General features: G+C 41.0%; 1 protein-coding gene and 1 long non-coding RNA gene across 3 annotated transcripts in view; both read left to right on the forward strand.

Moving 5' to 3' along the window:
- Positions 1-23,788, forward strand: part of LOC121960680 (cadherin-10-like) — a 261,883-nt gene that overhangs the window by 185,603 nt on the left and 52,492 nt on the right. The window contains exons 4-8 of the mRNA XM_088072261.1: positions 3,365-3,659; positions 7,643-7,762; positions 13,853-14,020; positions 16,642-16,829; positions 23,180-23,433. Of these exons, the coding sequence (XP_087928387.1) occupies positions 3,365-3,659; positions 7,643-7,762; positions 13,853-14,020; positions 16,642-16,829; positions 23,180-23,433 (1,025 nt within the window). The remainder of the gene's footprint in view (positions 1-3,364; positions 3,660-7,642; positions 7,763-13,852; positions 14,021-16,641; positions 16,830-23,179; positions 23,434-23,788) is intronic.
- LOC121960682 (uncharacterized) lies at positions 11,214-12,199 on the forward strand. Of its 2 annotated transcripts, none has more exons than XR_015775422.1 (3): positions 11,214-11,417; positions 11,618-11,727; positions 11,867-12,199. It is a non-coding gene; the product is annotated as an uncharacterized LOC121960682 (long non-coding RNA). The 2 variants fall into 2 exon arrangements; XR_006107001.2 differs by having other exon boundaries at positions 11,864-12,198.

Below are 23,788 nucleotides of genomic sequence, written 5' to 3' on the forward strand. Positions count from 1 at the left end.
TTAGAGGAGAAATAGAAATAGTTTGACATTTTGGGAAATACGCTTATTTGCCTTCTTACCTGGAAGTTAGATAAGAAGTCTTGTGTTTGTAGGCGACAGTAAATGTGACGCCACCATGAGCTGCCGGTTAGTGCATGTCAACTAAAGGAGAGCGGAAAAGTCCACAGAATCAGGCCACTGTGCAACTGTTGGCGTGGTATTGTTGTAATGGTGGGTACTGACAGTTAGCAAGCTAACTTCAGGTCTGTGATGATTCACATGTAGACCTACATTTGGAGAGTTTACAGATTTGCACAAAACTTAAGAGATAGTTTCAAAATGTCGATAAAACACAATTGCGAGATGACTGCGTTTCCACTGAATGATGTTAGGCGACTTCTCCTCTGGCGATGATACTCCAAGAAGCATGGCGATGGATGTTCAAAACATCAGCAGGTTTATTTTATTTCAGCCGTCATTATTTTTAATCGAGGGCAACGTAGGCGTGTTACGCGAGCAATAATGGAAAGGCGAGCGCCGTATATGAGGGAGCGGCCACATATGAGGGATTTCTGGGAGGTGATAGTCCAGGATTTCACAGAGAAATTGTGGATTCAAAGCTTCCAGATGATCCGCTCAACTTCCTCAGTGTTGTGTGATGCAATAACAGCTCTTGCAGCTCCTGCTGCATCATGAGGGAGCCAGTTCCTACTGACCAGCAAATAACCATAGCATCATGTGACCTATAAAAGCCAAAAAAAAGTGTTTCCATTGCAGTTTTGCAAAATATACACCGCCACACATGTCTACTGGGTCATTAAGTGATGATTTAGAGATATTATTTTTGCAGAAATCTAAACATTGTGTTGTTGTTTGGAAAATTCTAGATTTTCGGCCACTTTTGCAGACAGAATGAGATGATAAAACAGAGAATTTTTTTAGTGTCCTCTCCCTTTACAAAAAGACCAGAAGTCCCAGTGTTTATGGATAATAGCGTCATGCTCTCTGCCTCTTTTTTTTTACGATTTGGTGCCATAGGAGGGCAGAGGAGGAAGGGCTAGCTATCGATGTGCCAGAGCTTCTTGGTGACCATGCTGAAGGCACATGTGGCTTTCTTTCCTCCCCCTGTGACAGTTTAATTGTATTTTCGATATAAATTGATCAAAGGGCCATTGTGAATGCACGTTGGGCTGCCACATTGATTTCCGGGAGAGGTTTTTTTCCCCCTCTTAATTTGAGTAGAAGGGCAGCAGTAAATTCTCCTCACCAGCAAGGTGGGCAACTGGGAGGGACGGGGTCATTGCAGCAGGCGCTGGAGTTCGATACTCTGAGCCGCCTTGTAATATCCTTCAGGGGAGTGAGGAGGAACTCTTCAGAACCACAAGATCTCTCTGTTTCCATAGAAATGACACAGCATATGTCACACTGTCTATCTCACATCTCAGCCGAAAGGAGAGGACTCAACGGTTATTAACTGAATTGTCGTGCCGGCAGAGATAGGCAGCTTGATAGACAATCATAGAAAAGGACATTGCAGCTATAACAGCAGGGGAAAGATAATAATGTTGAAGTGGATTGTTTTCAGCCAACTGAGTCTCTGTTTGGGAGCACGTACTGTACAGCAGAATAGAAAACAAATAAAATTCTGCAGGATATTCTCCTGGCTTGGTTAGACATAGAAAATAAGAGAAAAAAAAGTTGTTTTGACCAGAATTCAAGTGGGTTAATGAAACGGCGCTGCACGCTCGATCCTAATCCGAAGACGCTAAAATTCTGCAACACACTCCACTGCTTCGACAGACAGAGAAAAGGAATGAAAACAGTCATTTTTCAGCCGCATTCAAGCAGGCGAACAAAATAGTGTTAAAGATGCTAATCCACAAAGCTGTTCGTCTCACATGTGCCAGCTTTGCCCTGATAAAACAGCATGAATTAGTAAAGCTTCCGAGCACCTGGGATGAAAAGCTTTTTAATATATGATGAGAAGGGAGACTTTGCAATGTGCTCCCACGTGACCCAGCTGCGACGCACAATATCCCCCCTCAGTCTGTCCACCGGCGCAGCCAAGAACGCTTGTAGACACAACGGTGAGGCGCGCTCAAAGTAAAAAAACGAAATCTGCGTTCAAGACTGTCAAAATCAAACGTGCCGGCTCACCCGAGTTAACGAGATGTCAACAACAGACCCAGTCGTGCGCACTTATCGGGGTAAACATTCAGATGGCGTTTGTACTTTGAAAACACGTGCCCTCTTTTTGCCCTTTACCTCCCCCTGTAATTATTACCATGTCCTTGGTTATTAAAGTGGGGGAAAGGGAAGTAGGCAGGGAAGCAGTGGGAGGGGAAAACGACTGGACAAGCTTTTGATGAGTTCTCGGAGATAAATATGTTGGGGGGATTTGGCGCTGGAATTAAAATGTCAGCGCATGCTAAGCTGCTGTTCATGCAGAAAAAAAATTAAACAGGAGATAGAGAGGGAGAGAGCAAATAATAATGAGGAGCTCCACAGACAAGTGGAGTCCGGTGGTCCTCTGGCATGTTGGTCATGTTGCGGATCCATCAGGGATTGGCAGGCGGCGGACGTGCACGCACTCATGCTGGTACTTCACAGACTTCGACCCACTGGCATTCTGTTTTACAGCGCTGTGAAAATGCCACGGTGGCCCTGCAGCAAAAAAAGCATGATGACATGTAACAATACCACAACATTTTAAACGCTCCGGCTTTTTTTTCTCTTCTTGGCAGGATGTAGAATTTCACAGAGATGAGGTGAGGTGGCGAATGTGTATCGTCATGATGCGTTGACAGTTTACTAAAGATGATATGAATCTGTTAAATAACACCAAACGCACTTATCAAAGCTGTCAGTGTTTCTTTGCCAAGGCCCAGATTGGTCAGATCACTGATATGTGCACAGTGTATCAGAAATACTTAAGTGAAAAACTGCGTTTCTGCTTTGAAATTTGATTTTGTTGACATCCTTGGTACAAAGTGCTCATTGCAGGGATGTTTTTTTTTTAATGCTGTACACTTCTCAGAGATCACCTGTCAATCAAGGAGTGCATCCAGCGCCATGATGTTTCTCTTTTTTCTTGGACTTTATGTAGATGACATTTCTGTTCACTCCGGCTATTTCTGCTCATGCCAACTCGCAGATATTTCCCTGGAAAGAGCGAGCTGACACTTGGTGTTTATAAGAGCAAATTAAGCAAATGTGAAAGCTTTCATAAACCCAAGTTTGCATCACTGTAGTGCCATAACAATTAGCTATAGAGAGCTGCAAAGTGGAAATTTATTAAAATGAAAACGCCACAAACTGTTGCTTGAAATTGTTGTTTTGGTGCTGCAGGGATCCGCATTATCATATTTTTGCTTTTTCCCCTCAGCTTCACTCAGATTCGGATCGAGGAGATGGAAGCGTGAGGTACGTCCTCACGGGGGAGGGAGCGGGGACTCTCTTCAAGATAGACGAGAAGTCGGGGGACATCCACGCCACCAAGAGGCTGGACCGGGAGGAGAAGGCCTACTACATTCTCCACGCCAAGGCCGTCAACCGCTTCACCAACGAGGCGCTGGAGGGTCAGTCCGAGTTCATCATCAAGATCCACGACATCAACGACAACGAGCCTCGATTCACCAAGGACCCTTACATGGCCAGAGTCCCTGAGATGTCTGACATCGGTGAGTTCCCGTCGTAAATATTCCTCATGATTCTTAGAGCTCTTCATGTTGTAGACGTCACTTCCGAATTGCCCGGCGCCATATTTGTGATGTGTGCAGCTGACCTCATGACTGCAGACACAGTGCACCAAAATATTTATTAGTTAAAAATAAGTTCTAGCTTTCTGTTTCTGTTTGTTTATTCTGCCAAGATAGCTGCTTTGGGCTGAAATAAAACTGTAGTTTGAGTTGTAGTTTTTATAGCCAACAGCACAACGTATTCTAGGCATGCTGTAGGAACTTTATTTTATATTTTTTTATTTTTGAAAAAACCTCCGCCATCTTCTTCTTACTTGTGCTTCTGGTCACAAAAATGGCAGCACTAAGGCACTGCGACATCATATGGGCCCCATAAATAGGCTGTGAGGTAATTCACCATCATCATTTGTTGAACTGTAGTGGGCTGATATGATTCTGAGCAAACTGTAAGAGAAAATTTAAAAGCTCAGTTGTTGGAGTTTTAGTTTTATATTTTATATATGTAGGCCTGGGCAATGTATCAATATTATACTGATATCCTGATATGAGACGAGATATCATCTTAGATTTGGAAAATTGTAAATGTTGTCTCCCTGGGTTTCAAAGGCTGCATTACAGAAAAGTGATGTAATTTTCTGACCTTAAGAGACTGTTGTAGCTTCATTTCATTTTGTAAATGTCCAGTGATAGCCCAAATTTAAGATAGGAGGAAGATATTCCTTTATTAGTCCTACATTAAAGGGATACAAGATAAATACAACAAAAAGAAGAGTATAATTAGTATAAATAAGACACACACAGCAATTAAAAAAAAACAAACAAATTCACATAACCCTGTTATATCAATAATGAGGTTTTTGTTCAAAAATATCGTGATATTTGATTTTTTCCATATCGCTGTGTATACATAAGCTCTGTTTGATTGATGTATTATATATATTATTATTGAACACCACTTTAATTTAGTTTGAAGATTCATCTTTGAACTTTGTTTGGCAAAAAAATCCCAACTAAAGATCCACTTACTTACTTTTTAATGGCACACCATGGTCTTCATCAGCAGAAACTTCATCTATCTGCTGCTGAGGACTTAGAGATGTGGCTTAAAGTTGTGAAAAAGTTGGATGGACCTTGAATAATTGTGGGATGAAATAGATTTTTAATACATCCAACGAAATGATAAAAAAAAAGTATCTTGAATCTCTTTTTAACAAGAAATTTGTGGCCCTAGTGTTTAGAAAATGAGTGCTTTTAATACAGTAAAACATATTAGTATACTCGTGTATGAGTGGTTTTCAAACTTTATGCAAAAATGAACCACCCTTGAAATATTCTCTCGGCCGAGTATCCACTGACCACTGCATGACTGGACTTCCCCGGCCGGGCTTAACAAATGCAGTCTAAATAGGGATATTGAATATAAAATGTGGTTTATTGAACCAGAGTTGAATTATTTTATAATTTAAGCATGACTCATGTTTTTTTTAAATTAACACTTTTTTAAAAAATAATGTCATGTACCCTCTGCAGTACTCCAAAGTACACCTAGGAGTACTCAACTCCTATTTGAGAAACACTTGTCCCTATAAAAGTTACTTAAAGCATGTCACTCACCCGTTTGTCCACTTCTCCACTAGCTGTTTATTTGTCCTCATTTTTGGCTGCTTCCAGTTCACATCTACCAACAAGTTCATGTTTGTAAGACGGTCATCAGTCTGATGTGTATGAATGAGTATTTTCAACTTTGTCAATGTCAAAACCAGCATTTTGGTCCAAATTTATTACACAGCCTGATGTGACTTCACATACAGTGGCTTTGTTGTGTGGTGGACATGAAAATCACCTCTCAAAAATGACATATTTTGGTATTTTTTGTCTTGAGATGTTTCTGTCATATAGGGAAATGATAGGGTTAATAGATAAAAGATAGATAGAAAAAAAACACACTTAAGAATAATACTAAAAATAACATACAAATAAATAAATTATGATAAAGAAATAATAAATGAAGAGGTGTGACTAGTTTTTTTGTGTACAGCAGGCAAAGAGAGATGTATTTAATGTGTAAAACCATATTTATTGATCATAAAACAGGCCATAATTAAGTGTTTACACAAATGACGGTGTGTGCTTGTGTGTGAGGAGCTGGATTAAAAGGCTTATGATTCAAACAGGATAGAGATGTTATAAAATGCCAGTCTTACTGGATCAATGGGACTTTATCAATCATAATAACGATGCGGACTAAACAAAGACGGCCCGACTAATTAAATGAGACTAGGAGCCGTTTTATGACCAGAGAATAAACAAGGTAAAGCGTCTCTGTGACGGTTACAGCACTGGCGCAGATAATCTTTTAAATACAGTATTGTATCTTATTAAAACAGTATTTCATTTAATTACCGGCATTGTCAGCTGTGTCATCTCAGTGAATAATTGAGGATTTCACTTTTCTGCAGTGGCAGTTTCTGAGCCGACACCATTTGCTGTTTTATCATTTCTTCTTGTCATTCGGCAGCAAATTAAACTTTAATTCACCGTGCACTCTGGCTCTGGCGCTTAGTCTAAAAGTACACAGTGGCCTCATGAATATAGATAAACAATATAAAAAAGCCTGCTAATCAATACTTGCATGGAAACACGGTTTGAACTCTCTGTTCTGCGGCTGCTGCCGAGCTTCAGGGACTGAGGGACATCGGTCTTGCAGCCCAGACATGTGACAGAGTTGTCACTTGGTTCAGCAACCCCAAGAGAGAGGCCAGCACTTATCTAAGGGCAGCACGGGTGCCCATGGCAACAACCGAGGTGTGATGTCACCGCTTGGCAGAGCATGTGTTCACGAGTGACTGCGTCGAGACACTGCCCCTTTAAATGTGACATACACTTTGAGTTTTATTATAGTCTCACGGCTCTGACATTCTTCTCTCGGACTCTCGGTGTGGGACGACGTTGATGCGCCGCGCCTTTGACAACCGAACGATTACAGTCGAGGTAATTTACTCCCCCAGCACAAAAAAAAAAAAAACCTGCGATTATTCCTGACTTGTTTGTCAGAAAATTCTTTTCTCAAAAGCTTAAAGCCGGCGATGAGATGGGCTGATGTGGATCAGTGATATTTTCTAAAAGCCGCCATGTCAGAAAAGCCTCTTTGAGTCTAATTCCCTAGTTAAAGGTATTAGTGATCAAGGTTCGGTGAACTTGCTCGGGAATCCTCCCAAACTGTCACTTACACCAAATCAGACAGCCGTGGTCTTTCTCTCTCTCTGCTTCTTGGTTCTATATCCTCCATCCATACAAATGACATTGATTTTAAAGGAGGGAAACTCTCCTCTCACCCCTTACAGATCATAGCTGACATCGAATTAGAGAAGTTTCATGGGGTCGTTATCCCATTGTATTGCACAATTCTATATTTATACCACTTTGCCATTAAATATTTCTACTCAATTAATTTTCTTCTGCATGTAATGAGGCAACACTTGGCCCCGCAAGGCGCCATTTGGGAGGTAGCACTTGGCTAACCGTTTCCCTTTGTTCTACTGAAATAGGGCTTCAGCCTCTCTGGAAGAGAAAATGGATCACAGTCGTTCGCCTGCTATCAGATATTTGGCTTCTTAGACACTCCAGATCTGTGGATACACTAATAGGCTTCTTGGGGTTTGCAAAGAGCCGGTGTCGGTGCCGCTTGTATGCTTAGAGAGATATACTTAGAAAAATACATTAGGACTTATCGATTAGCCGCGAGAATCAATCATGTATAAGGGCATAAGTGGCCGAGGAGTAAAGATTGGTTTGGGTAATGCAAAGGGACAGAGATGATCAGTCACATTCTGCATGAGCGTGATTAGAAGAGGATCCGACACCTCATCAGAAGGTGCATCAGCTTGACCAATTATCCAGCAGGCAATTTTCAGCAGTATTGAAGAGTTGATCTAAATCATTGTCATGAATCTTCTTCTCCTCAGGCACCTCGGTTATTCAGGTGACAGCCACAGACGCAGACGACGCCACGTACGGGAACAGCGCCAAGGTGGTGTACAGCATCCTGGAGGGGCAGCCGTACTTCTCTGTGGACCCAGAAACCGGTCAGTGTCCAGTTAAAAGTCAAATCCACCCGTAACTCGCAGTCCAGTTATGTTCTCCCGTTTCCATATTGTTGCTTTTCCTTTCAAGTGTAGAAAGTGTGACATTCTTTGCAAGGGAACCGACTTTTTTCAAGGACTTTTTAGAGATGATTGTCTGTATCTTTATGAGAACGGCATTGCTTCACTTAAACGAAGTAAAGCTGTTCATCATTTTGAAGTGCTTCAAACTAAATTGACTTTTTAATTGGAATCAAATTAAAGCTAAAAGCTGCAATAAACAGGCCCTTGCACCTTTCTGTGCACATCGTCAGGTAAGTCCACGACTTTTGGTGGTGTCTGGGGCTGAAAAAGACATATTGCAAATTTCACACCACTTACGGTGAGACATGACAAAATAGACACAATGGCTGTCTCGCCATGGCAATGTCGCTCAGCAAAATTCAAAATTTCATTGTTTAAGTCTTAAGATTGGATGAACCAAACTTGACATTGACTGGGTTAAATCTCAGAATTCACAGTTACTGACTTTTTGTTCGGTTTATGACACCAAGAGACTTTTTTAAAAAGTCCTGGGATGTTTAATGCACCTACCAAATTTCATAATTCTCGATGAAATGTATCTCAAGAGCTACTTCAAGCCATGTTGTCACACCTGAGTTGAAATTATTTTAATTTGTAGTGCCCTCTATGGGTTGAGCTCAAAATGCTTTGGCACACCTTTTCTTAAGCATGTACTTATAGAGATATCTACCAAGAATCTTGATTTTGGACAAATCATTAAGTTTTCAAGCATTTTAGCCCCTCAAAACTATGATTGATTTGCATAAATAATAACAACTCCTTGCATTACAAAAGGGTCCTTGCATTGCTGTTTCACCCCGACAAAGAAAATAAGACTTAAAGGACTAACTCACAGAGAAAAACGACCCGCTAAAGTTTAAAGTCTTGAGATTTCTGCAGCTCAGCAGCAGCAAAATTTAGCAGAGATGAATCTTAAACATCAAAAGTGAACATCATGTCTCGGTGTTAGTCTCTGAGTATCAAAAGACAGATAGGGGCGTCTTTGATCGTTTTGCACCAAGATTTTTCACCCAGTCAAGGAAAATCCATCATAGAAAAGGCAAAGATTATAATGTCTCCTCGCTGAGCGTAGCCTCAGTAGACCAGCATGCACTGCAAGCCATGAAGGATGATGCTTTCGGACTAATGTGCACAACTCACTCTTTCTTCTGTGGAAAACCTCTTATCCCTCTGCTCTAACAATGCTACTGCCATTCCTCTCCCCACCTACATATGTAACCAAACCCAAGTTTACACCCTTTCGTCTGTAGGTGGCCATTCTGCGAAGACATAACAAATCACTAACCGGAGCAGAAATAGAGGAGGCAAGCTGAGCTTCACCAAGAAAGGAAATTAAAACAATTCATCACAAAATAACTCCTGAATGCTGTGAATTTTCCTTTAACCGGACCAAAAATACCAACACGCCTGCCTCCTTTTGCACGCTGACGGGCGATAGGGGGGATTTGCAGGAGAGAGTGGCAAATCACCAAACCCCCTCCCAAAAAAAACTCTAGCCGCTTGCTAGTTTTAATCATTAATGTGCGCTTTGGAACACATCCCGCTCGTGTCTTTTTTGCTTAAACAAAAGGGAAACGACAAAAAAAGCCATTTGCAGATTAGCGGAGGGATTAACAGTAATATGGTTTATCCCACATGTGGTATGTAAGCTGACATCCCCTCTTACACAAAGACATGCCTGGACATCACATTATAAGCAGGATTTGTTTCTCCTCTCCTCCTCGATGTGTGTGTGTGTGTGTGTGTGTGTGTGTGTGTGTGTGTGTGTATTGTCGTCATTAAGCAGTAACAAAGGTAGACAGAGACACAGAGTGAGCGTGATGCTGCTGTAAAGCGGCTATACGTTCGCTTCCTTTCCTCAACGATCGCTGCTCTCGTAACGGTGTGTTGTCCGTGAGATAAATTGCATATTGTTAGGCGGGTAGGAAAAAAAAAACAAGTTGCATTGTGTCTGCATTTTTTGCCACGTTATGCATGGGAGGAAGAAAAGAGCAAGTTGGAGGGCCTTTTGAACAGCGTAGGCCAGTGTGATCTGAGCCTGAGTGATGCGCCACATCAGCCTCTCTTTCTTACGTATTGTTTGATGTGCAATGAATCATCTATTCAGACTGGAAGTGATGAAGTTTGTCAAAGCAGTTTATTTAGGGTGAAATTTATTTATTATTTTTTCATCTTTATTCTCCCACTCCAGCACTGTCTGTCTGCCTCTCTCTCTTTTTACCCCTCACCTGCTTCTTCTTTATGCTGCTTCAAATTCAAACATGTAATAGCAGACAGGATTTAAGAAGCGCCTCTGATGGGAGACGGAGTACACCTTTTGAATATGCTGCCAATTACCGCTTCACTCAGTGTCTGTCCTGACTCCAAACTGGAGATCTGACGTGTCAGAGCGGAGAAGTAAGCAACTGCGCGGCACTTGAAAGGCAGAACATTAACAGAGTCTTAATTCCAAAGAGGAGATAAATGGCGACGAATGCATTTGGAGGCGAATGTTACACGTGGAAAATTAAAGGAATGTGCTGTAGCTTTTTTGGGTTGATTGGCCCTTTGGTCCACTTAGCAGTTAAATCATAAGAACACAGACGCCAGAATGTGCTCCTGTGTGACCGCCGAGCTCCACGCCGCAGCTCGTACTTGGCGAGAGGAGTGACCTTTCAGTAATAAAATGTTCTTAGCGGTTTAATTATCTGGCCTGTAGATGCATAAATCTAAAAGATGAAATATCATTATTCAATACAGCTGATGCAGACAGGCTTATTTCTAGAGCTATTTCAGGGGGGTGCAGTGTAGAAGGACGCAGTCCACCTGTGGAAGAGAGGTTCATTATTTTTACGTCCTGGTCGGCAGGTTGATTTTGTGAAGGTCGTGCAAAAACATGCAGACTTGAATAGTTGAGCAAGAACATACTGTTTATCGGCTTTGTTAATATTTTATAAATCAATTTTTTATTTTATTTATTTATTTGCACAGTAAAAACAAAATATCAACAAAATAGAAGCAGAAGTAACAAATATCCAGAGTTCAGAAGGTCATGAAAAACCTGGAGAATAGGGCAGGGTTAAAAAAAATCGATTCATCAATGCATTGAAATGTTATTTTTCTCAAATAAATATCGATTCATAAAATCCTGAAATCGATTTTTTTTCGCTGTAATGACGCCCCGCTCCTGCGGGGGGCAGTGTGAGTGTGATGGACGTTGTTTAAAAGCCCCTCTTGACCCGCCAAAAACGTCTGTTGTTTATTCATTAAAATGGCGACAGTGGCGCGAGATTGTAGTTTGTTAAAATCTAAAAACAGCACCGACAACATTAAAAACCGACGTTTGGATACACGAAATCGATAGTTGTCACGTCGCGCGTGAGCCTCGTTAAAACACCGCAACAGTACGACGAACCTACGTGACCGTGTGAGCCAAAAACACGCGGATGGTTTGCAAGCTGTTGCTAACGCTAAAGCTAAAGCTGCGGATCACTAACAAATGCAGGTAAACACACCTGTCTGCAAACGCCGGTCCGGCTCCTTCACGCAAGACTCCTGCAGGAGGTGCAACGTGCGCGCGATGGTCTCCAGTCAGGTATGTCCGCACTTTTTCTGCATCATAATAGCATTGTGTAAGGAGTTTATTTTGTTTTTTACTGAATACCACTGTATACTAAGTCAGCTGTATGTGGTAAAATAGATGTACAAATAATGTTTGTAGTTCCATATAAAAATTTTCATGATCAGGAAAAACAAAAGATTTGTTACTGTAATTGTAAATTAATTAATTTCTAGAAATGTGGACCCAAAGGACAAACTCCATGTAGTCTCAGCTGTGGACCTGAAGAGGACAGTGTGGAGTCCTCCTAAAGTCACTGAGGCATCCAGAACTGATAAAAAACTATGTAAGTTTATATACACAAATAATGAAAATAATGAGCGTGCACACATCTGGTATATTTTGGTTGTGTTGTCTTAGTTAATATAGCTTTTATATTATAAAATTATGCTTTATTTAAATGATGAATTTACTTTTTTTAGCAGAATGGACCAGTACATGTAGCAGACCCTGAGGAAGCTGAGGAGCAGCAAGAAGAAGAAGATAATGATGTTTTAACGTTCAAATGCATTTTGAGTGACACCAAGACGTGGTCTGTATTCATGTTCATGATCATAAGTTAAAGGTCTCACTGGTCTTTCATCATGTCCAGCATTCAATGTGAGTTAAGTTTTTTTCCAAAATGAAGGCACTTTAAGCCTAATTACAGTTGCTCTTAAAAGAATAATAATAATAAGCACAGTGTGCCTTTGTTTACATTTCATGTTTATTACCTTTGTGCTGCAAGTGCAAAAATGTGCACTTTTTGTACCTTTAATGTTTCATTCTTTGTTTATTAAAGAATAATGTAATGGTAAAATAAGTTTTGGTGTCAGTTTGTTCTAAATCAATACAGATAATGCTCGCTTCATTGAACACATATCAGAAGGTATTTTAAAGAACTATCTGGGTATTTCTGACATCTACACACGTAACTGAATCGATATCGAAGCAACTGGATCAATATTAAATCGAAATTGAATCGTGACCCAAAGAATCGGAATTAAATTGTATTGTGAGGTTCTCGATAATACCCAGCCCTACTGGAGAAGTCAAGGAATTTTACAATTTTAAAGTCTTGGAATTAGTAAGAGTCTTTAAAAGTTTTGGAAAAGTCCTGGAATTTTGTTCAGCGTAATGAAATGGGAGATCCATAGATAATCTTCCAAGTGATATGTAACATAACAGAAAATGTATTTTCTGTGGCTGTCGATGGGATGTAGCTCTAATAAGTGTTGATTTTTGACTTTTTTAAAAAAAATCTGATGTGATTGAAAGTGGGGTAAGAGAAAAAAGTGTCACTGAAAAGTCATGGAATAGATTTTTTCGATGAAATTGTGTGGGAATTGTGTCTTCAATAGTCGCATCATAGCTGCGTTCATTCATAATGTACACGCTGTGTTTGTGCAGCAACTAAAGATTATTTTCATTATTAATTCATCGTCTGATTATTGTTCGGAAGAATTTGGTCCTAATTTAGTCTGTCTATACATTTAAGGTGAGTCACTGCTTTTCAAATATGCTGGTTGCATTTTTTTAAAGCAACAAAATGCAACTTTTGGTTGATTGTTGAGTCTCGTTCCCAAGTCGTCAAATACAGACATTTTGGGTTGGTGCTTCGGTCCAACCATCAACCAAACATGTTGGTATTTGACGAAAAAGACAAATATATAGCTTTGAGTAGTATGTTAGGGAAAAAACATACTTGAAAACACTTAATCAAGTTTTAGTCAAATAAAAAATTTCCATATGTCCACATCTTGAGAGTCCCCCTGCCCCCAGACCCCCACTGGGGGCGCCACTGATGCCTTGTTTTACTCCGATCTCTCTCCTGGATTTCTGTGAATTTATAGTGAGAAGTTATTTTTACCGCTGCAAAAAAAAAAGACTGTTGACCGCAGCTGAAAGGTCAGCGAGGTCTCCAGGTCCTCAGAAAATGCTTTCAGTTGTCAAGAGTGAAGAGTAAAATGAGCAAATGAGCCGCTGACGGTGCATCAGAGTCCCACTCAGCAAATAAACATGAGTGGTTAAGTTTAAGTTTAGTGCTGCAATTTTCAGCAAGGTCAGATTTTCATAAAGACTTTCGAAAGATCAAACATCAGAATCAGAACCATCTTTATGTGGAAACGTGCAAGGAATCTGACTCTGGTAGTAACAGATAAATAGACATGACCGCTGGGAACAAGGACAGTAAAGCTGGACAAGTAAAGGTCAAGAATAGACACATTGATAGAAATATATATAAAAAGCACCAACGGCCAACAATAAATATTTAAATGGCTCTTTTTTGTGCTAGTCGTTGGGTAGTTTACTTGTTTTAACTAATTTTGTGCTATTATGGGAGTCATTGCTTTTTCACGTCTTTTTAAAGACTTTGCTGAGGTTAAGATAAAGACCCTTTATGATAACCAGGATCTGTCGTCTCCCCTCAGGCCTCATCAAGACCGCCCTGCCCGGCATGGACCGAGAAGTGAAAGAAAACTACCAGGTTGTGATCCAGGCTAAAGACATGGCCGGGCAGATGGGCGGGCTCTCCGGCACCACGACCGTCAGCATCACCCTCTCGGACGTGAACGACAACCCGCCACGCTTCACCAAGAGTGAGCACAGCCTTCTGGGACACCCTCTCTACACACACACACACGCACACACACACACACACGCAGAGTGACCAGTACTCATGAAAAGCACTTGTCAGTGCGAGCTTGTGCCAGGCAGGCAGCCCCCATCTGGTGTTAGTTTCAAAATGAATTTGGATTATTGCAGGGAGCTGTGGGTTTTGTGCGACTAAGGCGGGCCTCTTAAAGGCAGAGAATAATTAAATATAGAGCCATATGACAGAGCGAAGGGTCCTGCAAAGTGCATCAGATCAGCCCTGTAATCCCTATTAAATGAAGAGAGTACATTCACTGGGTTTTATCTCCCCTACTCGTCCTCTCTCTTTGTCTATCACATGCTATTAAGTCTTTCTTCTGCTGCCTTTTACTCCATAAAAACCAATGTTCTCAATTTAGTGCTCCGGCTGTCCTTGGTGCATTTTTTTCCCTCCTTTTTTGTTACCCTCGCACTCATCAATCATCAATCCTCCCTTTCTACTCCCTTCCTACTCACTTTCAGTCTCACACATTGTCTCCCCCCCTCCCACTTCCTCTCGTGCATCTGGCAAACGGCAGCCAGATCGGATTGACAGATTACCGGTGTCGTCGTGTTTCCCCTCAGTAAGAGCGAGCGCCTACTGTACAGTGGGCGACGTGTGTGCACGGGCGCGAGGCAAACACGCGGCCGCGGAGCTCCAGCCGTCCCACTATTTATCACTCCCTCCTCCCACCAGCATGGGGGAGGGATAAAGATTGTGTGTGTGTGGGGGTGGGTGCAGATGCTGTCATCTCCACCAATGAATAAACAGCGAAAGAAGGGGAGGGAGATGGATACGACAGGGACGGAGGAGGTGACAGGAGGGGGGAGATAGAGGAAGAAAGAGTGATACAGGCGACAGAAAGACAGCCTGTGATGGAGGGAGGTGGGGGGCAGACAGAAAAGGGGGGAGAATGAAAGAGGGAGAAAGAGGAAGAGATATTGTAATGGGACACCCAGAGGAGGTAGAGTGTCAGGCAGCGATATCATTGTTGTCTGCCGGAGTGATGCCTCTTCTTCTCCACCCAATGCTAAATACCTGTTAGCCCAGGGAAACCTTCTCGTAGTGCTTTTCATTGTGTGTGTATGTGTGTGTGTGTGCGTGCGTGTGTGTGTGTGTGTGTGTGTGTGTGTGTGTGTGTGTGTGTGTGTGTGTGTGTGGAGGCAAGTGTCAGCGTCACAGAGACCTGCCGACTCAGGCGTTGCCAAAACACTGTCAGCATGTTTTATTAGTGTGTCAGTGCTGTTTGTCTCCGCAGGCTGTGTGTATATCACGCCCGCTCCCTCCCGCAGTCCGGCTATTTATTTAAGCATACGAGATGCAGCTGGGGCCGTCGCCGCCGACAGGCAGCCATCAATTCATCCGCCTCAAACCAGGAAATCATCATGCTGAGGAAAAAAAAAAAAAAAAGAAGAAGATGCAATTAATTTATGTTGAGCAAATTGGCCCAGAATTTATGTCACACCCTAAACTTGGAGTAGTGAGTCAGTACTGCTTGTAGCAACTCACGTGAAAGGCCAAATGTCTGTTTTGGGAGTGAAATATGTTTCACTGCATATGAAATGGCTGCTCCACAAAACGTCGCCACACTAAATCTCCTACACAGTTTCTCCCTTTTCACACGCTCTCCCTCCGCGGCTCGTCTCTGATTGGCTCTGACTCACTCTCCCTCTGACTCGCTCTCTTGTCTTCTTGCTCTCTGACTCACCCGCTTAAACTCTTTTTTTCTTTCACAAACAGGGTCATAAAAAAGTTCGCAGGTTGTGACGCTCGGCGGATGTCAGGGGTGCTGGTGTTTCTTGTCTTGGCATCTGTGTCTTTGTGAATTAATCTTGGGCGGATTTTCAGAGCTTTGATGTGTCTCGATGATACTTTAAATTGTGCTGAAAGCTCAGAGGAAGCGTTGATTGACCTTTAAATGAAATTGCATCTTTGTGTGAAAAACTGAAAATGGACATGAAAAGACGGGCGTGATTCGGGTTTTTGTGGCCCCTGCTGACACACAGTGTGACTCACTCACACTCTCAAACCTTTCCTGTAACTTTTTTAACTTCTTTCTGTACATTTTTTCACCAAGGCTCCTACAGCGTACGGCAGTTAGATTGAAGAATTTGTAAGACTTTTCTAATGTCACCAAGGAGGAAATTTAAGACCGATTTTACAGTAACCAAAATTGAAAAAAAAGACGTTGGTTGTTGTTTTTTTACTTAAGATGACAGTTTTGCCCGAATGTTTATCATAATATTAAACATTCAAGTTGAGCAAAAAAGTTAGAACTGGGAAATAACTGGCTTTTGTTGGCGATTTCTTGTGATAGTTATTTTAAAAAATAACAATAATTAGATGTTACCATTTATTTTGACATCTTACTATGTAACGTCAAAAAATGTTACTCATAAAACAATACTTGCCATGTTTTAGCATTTTTAAGACTTTTGAAATGCTGATTTAAGACATTTTAATACCAATTAAAACCTTATTATTTTTATAGTAACAAATTCAATGCCTTTTTAGACTTTATGAGGACCCGTGGGAACCCTGTTCATGTGACCACAAACTCACAGAGATAATTTTCTTTCTCTGCAGCCCTGTACGAGTTCAGAGTGCCCGAGTCCAACGAGCTCGGGTCTGTGGTGGGAGTGATCCGGGCCATGGACGCTGACATCGGCGAGAACGCTGAGATGGACTACAGGATCATCGGAAGTGACGGTCCCGGCATGTTTGATGTCGCCACCAACAGGAGCACGCAGGAAGGCGTCATTGTGCTGAGGAAGGTCAGGAGCTCTGTCTTCGTGTTTTTTATGGGCTGTAAGAACACTTTAGATCCGGTGACATGTTTTCTACCCCTTTTTAACAGTTTAAGTTTGATTTACTCACTAAAACCTCTAACAGTCTTTCTTCCTCACAAGTTTTTTGCTTTAAAGAGATGGTTTGCCCCAAAATCAAAAACACATATTTTTCCTCTTAGCTGTAGTGCTATTTATCTGTCTAGATTATTTTGGTGTGAGATGCAGAGTGTTGGAGATATTGGCTGTAATGATGAGTGCCTTCCCCAATATAATGGAACTAGATGGCACTCAGACTGTGATGCTTAAAGTGCCAAAAAATGCATTTGAAAAACACAACAGCAATTTCTCTTTCCAGAAATCATGACCCAGTTACTTGAGATGATCTGCAGAGCTTGTTGAGAGCAATTTCATATTGGAACTATTTTTTTTTAACGCAATACACACGCCAATTCTATCGAAGCGCAGGAGGAAGCGTGCATCTACTGCCAGCTCACCCAGCGCCACTTAGCTAGCTGGAACATGCTGCATGCGTGAGCAGCACGTGACAGCGACAATCGCTGTACTGCAGCGTGTTGCACGCCCGCGGTGTTCACGCTGACAGCGTTGTTGCTGTGAAGCTTCTGCAGGGCTGCTTGCTCCTTTGAGTGCTGTAATTTAAACATTTATCACATATTCCACTGATTTATGAGGTCGTGCAGCTCCTGCATTGTTGACAGCACAGACCTGCAAATGTTTCACGATAAAATGTCTTGTGATTGATGGGATTCTGTTGACAGAGACGCCAGAGGACTTTTATTTTGAAATGGGAGCAGGGAAGTTTGAGCAAAACATGTATTTGTATTTCCTAATCTCGATGACAGATAAAGACATTGTAACTGTAATGAAAGGTTGCATAGAGTCAGTAAGCCTCAAAGCCTTACGTCCATAAGTAGATGCGCACTTCCTGCTGTGCTGTGAGTTGGTTAGCGGGTGTAGTTTTAAGGTCTGTGGATGATCTTAGGAATGATTTTCAACTGTGTTTTGTCGGTGCTTTGAGCACCACAAGCCAAGTGCCATCTAGCTCCATTATATTAGAGAGAAGCAGACATCAACAACCAGCAACTCACACCAAAACAACCGAGACTGATGAACAGCACTGCAGGGAAGAGGAAGAAATCAATATGTTTGATTTTGGGGTGAACTGTCCTTTTAACTTATCAATGAGAATCAAATGTTGATTGCAAAAGGTAATGGCTGTAAGATAATGACATCATCCGTGTTTAGACTCGTTCTCTATGAGACTCACTTTCACTATACGACTCTGTCTGCCACCGAGTGATCTCCCGGGAAAACGAAGGCTTCATTTACGTTCATTTAAGTTCATCAACCATTGTGCAACCAAACAGTAAGAGGACTGCACTTCTGTTTTACCCGTTAGCTGTGCGAAGCCATCCCCAGTTACCAAAGAGAATCAAAGTAAGTTAATATCAGCAGTAGCGAAAATGGCGAATGGTAACAAACAAAATGTAGTGTGTGCTGTGTTGTTGGTAGTTGTAAGGCCCCGAGAAAAACAGAAAGCAACCCAGTTGTCTTTGCAGCATCGGTAACAATAACAGAAAAAGTTGAAAAGTTGTCTGTTTCCACTTTAAAGTTACAATCCTTAAGATGTGAGTCCTGTTTTATTTGGCGACAGTGATTACTGGTGGTGAAAGCAAGTGTATTGTAATACTGCAGCAAACACTGATTGAACAGCTACTTCTGTCAGAAAGACAACAGCAGAGCAACTGTTGCAACTGCTCAGCCAAACAAACTCCCTTTGTTTTAAGACAGAAGTCAGTCAATAATAACTGATATTTTTCCATCAGGACACGAGCAAATGCAATCGAATCTCATGCTGCACAAAGCAAGAGGAGTTTTCCTCACAACAGCGGGACACAGTAGAGCTAGTTATTTTGCTGTGTTGAGTTGAAGCTTTTCATCTCCATCTCCTCCTTTTTCTGTAACTCTGAAAAATTTAAAACTGATCCACGGTGAAAATAAAATAAAAAAAGTTCAGGAAATGACCTCTTGGTCTAGTTTTGAAATATATTTTTGATGAATGAGCACAGTAGGTGCTAAACGTGGTGACAAATGTGTTTCCGGTGACTGGTTCATAATAAAAGACGCCCTATGTGTTTTGCCGGTTGAAAACCTTTAATGTGAAGCAGCAGCAGCTCATGTTTCCTGTGATTCACTCAAGTGTGAAAGCGGTTTGAGCACCTGGTGGATTCCAGTCAGAGAATCACTAATGCAGTAATTAACTGCATGCATTCATGTTCGTTTGTTTGCCTGCAATTATTGTGGACAGCATGATAACAATGTCATCATGTATTATTATATTGAAATACCATAAAACTTCAATTAATAGCCCGAGTTATTATTTGCGTAAATCACTGAACTCAACAGGCTTATGTTTGGGACAGGCGTCCAAATGGGACGCACTTTTGGTTCCTTCCACACAAAACTGTTGCTCAGCAAAGACGGGAAATACAATCAAATTATTTATTTAACCCTTTGTAACCTGGGAGAATTAGCTTAATTTATGTATTGATTTTTTTCCTAAAATGTGGGAGGAGGTAATGAGCAACAAGAGAAGAAATGGTCAAAGTGCAAGAAAATTACCTTAAAATTTGCCCAAAAAAGCGAAAGTAAAACAGAAAAAAACCCGAAAAAAAATCTAAAAAATTCTAATAATTATTTTTTAAATTAAATTTTTTTTTTTTTAAATTAATTTCAAACATATAATTGTGATAATTATTAAATATATAATTCACTAAACAGTCTTTTTCATCCACAAATCTCTTTCTTTTTTAAAATCTCTTTCTTTTTTAAATAAACAGTCTTCTTTGGTGCTCGTGGTGTCACTAAAAGTAACTGAACGATTGAAATGTGGAGAATGTTACCAAGCTAACCTTGTGTGTAACATATCCATATTGGCAAAAGTTTAACCATAAAGACATATTTGTATGTGTGATTTAAACAGTTAACTAATGTTAACTCAAGCAGGTAGCCAAAAAAAACAGCGTTATACATCCAGTGAACTGCGTGGCAACCAGACGAGGCCTCTAACTGAGACAGGCCTTTATTTGTCGAAATGTGTCGCCACACCCGGCTAGTAAAAAAGACCGGGTGTTTAATTGGGACGAGGCTTGTATTTGAAGATTTACAGTAACGTCACGTAGGAACCGTCATTCACATAGTTTCACTTTTCTATTTGGTGTTTTATTTATTTATGTATTTTTTTTTTATTCTTGTTTGAGAGCTATTCAACTTCGACCCTCCCCCCAAATCCCCACCTGCACCTTTGCTTATTAGCTCCATGCTTCTTATTTTGGGCAAAAAGGGGGGGAAAGATTCACTGAACTGCACTCAGTAAGGAAGAAAGTGTTAGAAACTTGTTATTTCCATACGCTCTGACAGCCAGAGGATGGACAGTAGAGTGATTAGATTTCCACCTCCTCTTGCCTACACTCCCGGTACATGTGTTTTGAGTGAGATTCATTTTTCCCCTCAGCTGAGACCAAAGCAGAAGTATTGATGCTCTGTATGGATCGTAGCATTCAGCGGTGTGCTGTGGTGTGTTTCTGATGTATTCAACAGAATCTGGCAGTTGCCTTATCAGGCGCCCTCTCTGCAGTCTTCGATTGATCGCTTCCATCACGCCATCATTAAGTGGAAGATGACATAATTGCCTTTTGTAGCCGCGGCGGTGCTGTAGTGGATGTGGTGTGCGGGCAGAGTGTGTGTGGGGAGTGAGCATGCCCTAATTCTGAACCTTCTAATTAAATGGGCTTGTCAAGTGGGAGTGTGTCCCATCATTGCTTGCACCGGCCCTTCAAAGCAACATATTCCTCACATTGACGTGCAGCCCCCCCCCACCCACCTATGCCTTAACATGCAACGGCGCAAATCACTGACTCATTTTATGTTATTATTCATGGCTTCAGAAAACGACTTGTTCCATCTGGATTTTTCATGCTTTCATTGGCTGTTTCCAGCGATCACGGACCCGGCATCCTTTCATATGTACAGTAGGCAGCCTGCGAGGAAGCTCACTCTGATCCAGCTGCTCCTGCTCGGCGCCGGGTGCAGCATTCATTAAAATGCACCGCTCCCCAATTATCCCCATCAATGGGGGGATACCTTCAGTGGCTACAACTTCAAAAAAAAAAAAAAAGTTCAGAAAAAGGAAACATAAAAGCACAAACATAATGCCAACCTGCATTGAAATGCACAAGGACAGAAAAGCAATCGTCCGGGAATCAGGCTACTAATCATTGTGTGCAGTCCGTATATTATGGGATGTAAGAGCAGTGTACAGTAGATGCGGGATTATAAGGGATCACACGGGAAAAATAACAAAGCTGCCTCCTTTTAAGCAAACAAATGGGTAAAATGAAAGCCTGCACGCCAACAGAGAAGGTCTTGCATAAATATACATCATATTACTATGTATATTTACAGGCAAAAGCAACAACAACCAAATGAAGCAATTTCTATTCGTAATTTCACAGCACGCTTTATTACTATCATCTATTTAATGTGAACTTAACACCTAGTAAAAAAAAAACGTCAATGCAGTGCTGCTCAACAGATGTGTCCTTCAGCAGAAAACCAGTCATGATATTATTTTGTTTTTTTATTCTTTCCTACTTGTTAATAGATTCGAATTTAGAAATACGCACAACCTTGATACTCCCTTACAAAGTGTGGTAGATGTTTTCTGCATTAAAATTCCTGCTTTCCATCAGCCAAATGAAACAGCAAAGTCTTACCATCCGCTGACACTTCAAAACCGCAATATTTTCTGTTTCTTCTAAACTAATCTGATACACTGATCTCTTCATTAAAAAAACAAACAAATAAAACAAAAATGAACAGATGTCACCCAGCAGACAGCGAGAGACAACTTTGATTGATTGTCTCATACAGTGTGGCAGGGATCAGGGAGGTGGGGAGCACAAAGTTGGAATGTCTTTGTTTCTGCTTAAAGAAACAAAAATAATAAAGAACAAAAGAAACTTAACACAATTTAACATTAATGTTCAAAACTTAGAATAATAAGACTCAGTAAAAGATGAAAATTATAATATAACAATTACCCAAAACATATATTATTTATCTCAGGTCCGGCTGAGGTGTATGCATGAAGGAGGAAATCAACCCCCAGCTGCATTATCTTGGTGTCTTAGTCCGACTTTGACTAAGTCTGACTTTGTCAGACTAAAACAATAATTCAACTTTTTCTAACGTCACGTAAACATACTGATTGAACCAGGCTTTCACTGAAAGGACGTGCATGCACATCTGCATTTGTTTCCCGTCAGGGGTTAAATTTTGTGAAGACTAAAAGCAGAGGAGGTGCAGATCTAAAGTGTTCTCTCAGACCACTTAAGTTACAGTATGAATGTTTATCATGAGATTTTTGCCCCAAAAATAAAAACTACTGCAGCTTCAGAACAACACTATTTCCCTTGGCTACAGAATGTTTTGTTTTTTTTTTTGATTTGTTTTATTTGCCTCTCTACTTATTTTCTACTTTTATTTCAATCTATAATTTATATTTATTTAATTACCTCCCTTTTCTCCTTTTCCTACCTGTTTATTTGTTCATTTTATTTATCCTTTTGTACCATTTCTTTATTTGTTTATCTGTTGATTAATTTTTTTTTTTCTTTTTCCGTGATTGAAAGGTCTTCATGTTCATTTGGTTTTATATTTTGTTTTTATATATTCACATAAACCAATAAAAAAAAGAATTACAAAAACAAAACAAAAACACTGCTTGGTACAACCAGATGCCCTGTCTTAAAACCCTTTTTTTCAACCATGTGTTACCATTTTTGCACATTAACCCAACCAAGTTGTTGTTGTCATGTTAGTTTTCCCCCAAAATGCCACATCAGTCACATTATTCAGGATGTGGCAGCGGTTAATGAAAGGCCTTTACATGTTCAAAAGAGCACAGGTCTGATCTCTGCAGCAGTCCATGTGTGTCCATCAACAGTCTTGTTAGTGTCCTTGAACAAGATGCTGAGCCCCTTCACACGCGCTCATTAGACGATGCTGTGGAAGCTATTGCCAGTTTAATGAATAAAATCCCAATCTGACCTGAAATTAAATGTGGCAGGATGCTCTGAATGGATATTAGTTTTCCCCAAATCAACAGCTCAACGTGCTGCTGCATACAAATAGTTGTTTAAAGCAAATATTAAGGGACAAACAAAAAGCCACAGTGCGATTTCTTTTTAATTCAAGAAAACATAAAAGCAAGTGAAGGAGCGTCTTACTCATGCTCCTCCTTTCTGTTTTCGCAGCCTCTGGACTTTGAGCGTAAGCGTCAGTACAGTCTGCGTATTCAGGTGGAGAACTCCCACATCAACCCTCGCTTCTTCTCCGTGGGCCCCTTCAGGGATGAGGCCACCGTCAAGATCATCGTGGAGGACGTGGACGAGCCGCCCGTGTTCGAGCGCTCCAGCTACGTCATGGAGGTCAAAGAGGACGCAGCCATAAACACTGTCATTGGATCCGTCAGCGCGTCTGATCCTGACGACAAAAACAGTCTTGTCAGGTACTGAACCACATCACATTTTAAGGGATCATTGTTTTGCTTGTTTTGATCGCTCACAAAAATGATATTGTATTATATATTAGATTATAGGTTTTGAAAAGTGAAGCCAATTAAAGTGTCTTAAAACTGCATTCTGTCTAACGGCCAGCAGGGGGCGACTCCACTGTCAGCAAAGGGAAGTTCACTTGAATCGAAGTCGATGAGAAAGTGGCCCTCGTTCTCACTGGATTTATGATCCCAGTAATCATTTCTTCTAATAGGTTCATGGTCTCAATCGCTAGTTTCAAGTCTCCTTCAATCCAGCATGATGTTCATTTTTGGAAATTATGATCCCATTTAGAGTAAAAAGATCATA

Source organism: Plectropomus leopardus, chromosome 21 (genome assembly GCF_026936395.1).
Source record: "Plectropomus leopardus strain MGB_pleo_1.0 chromosome 21, ASM2693639v1, whole genome shotgun sequence".
NCBI classification, from domain to species: domain Eukaryota; kingdom Metazoa; phylum Chordata; class Actinopteri; order Perciformes; family Serranidae; genus Plectropomus; species Plectropomus leopardus.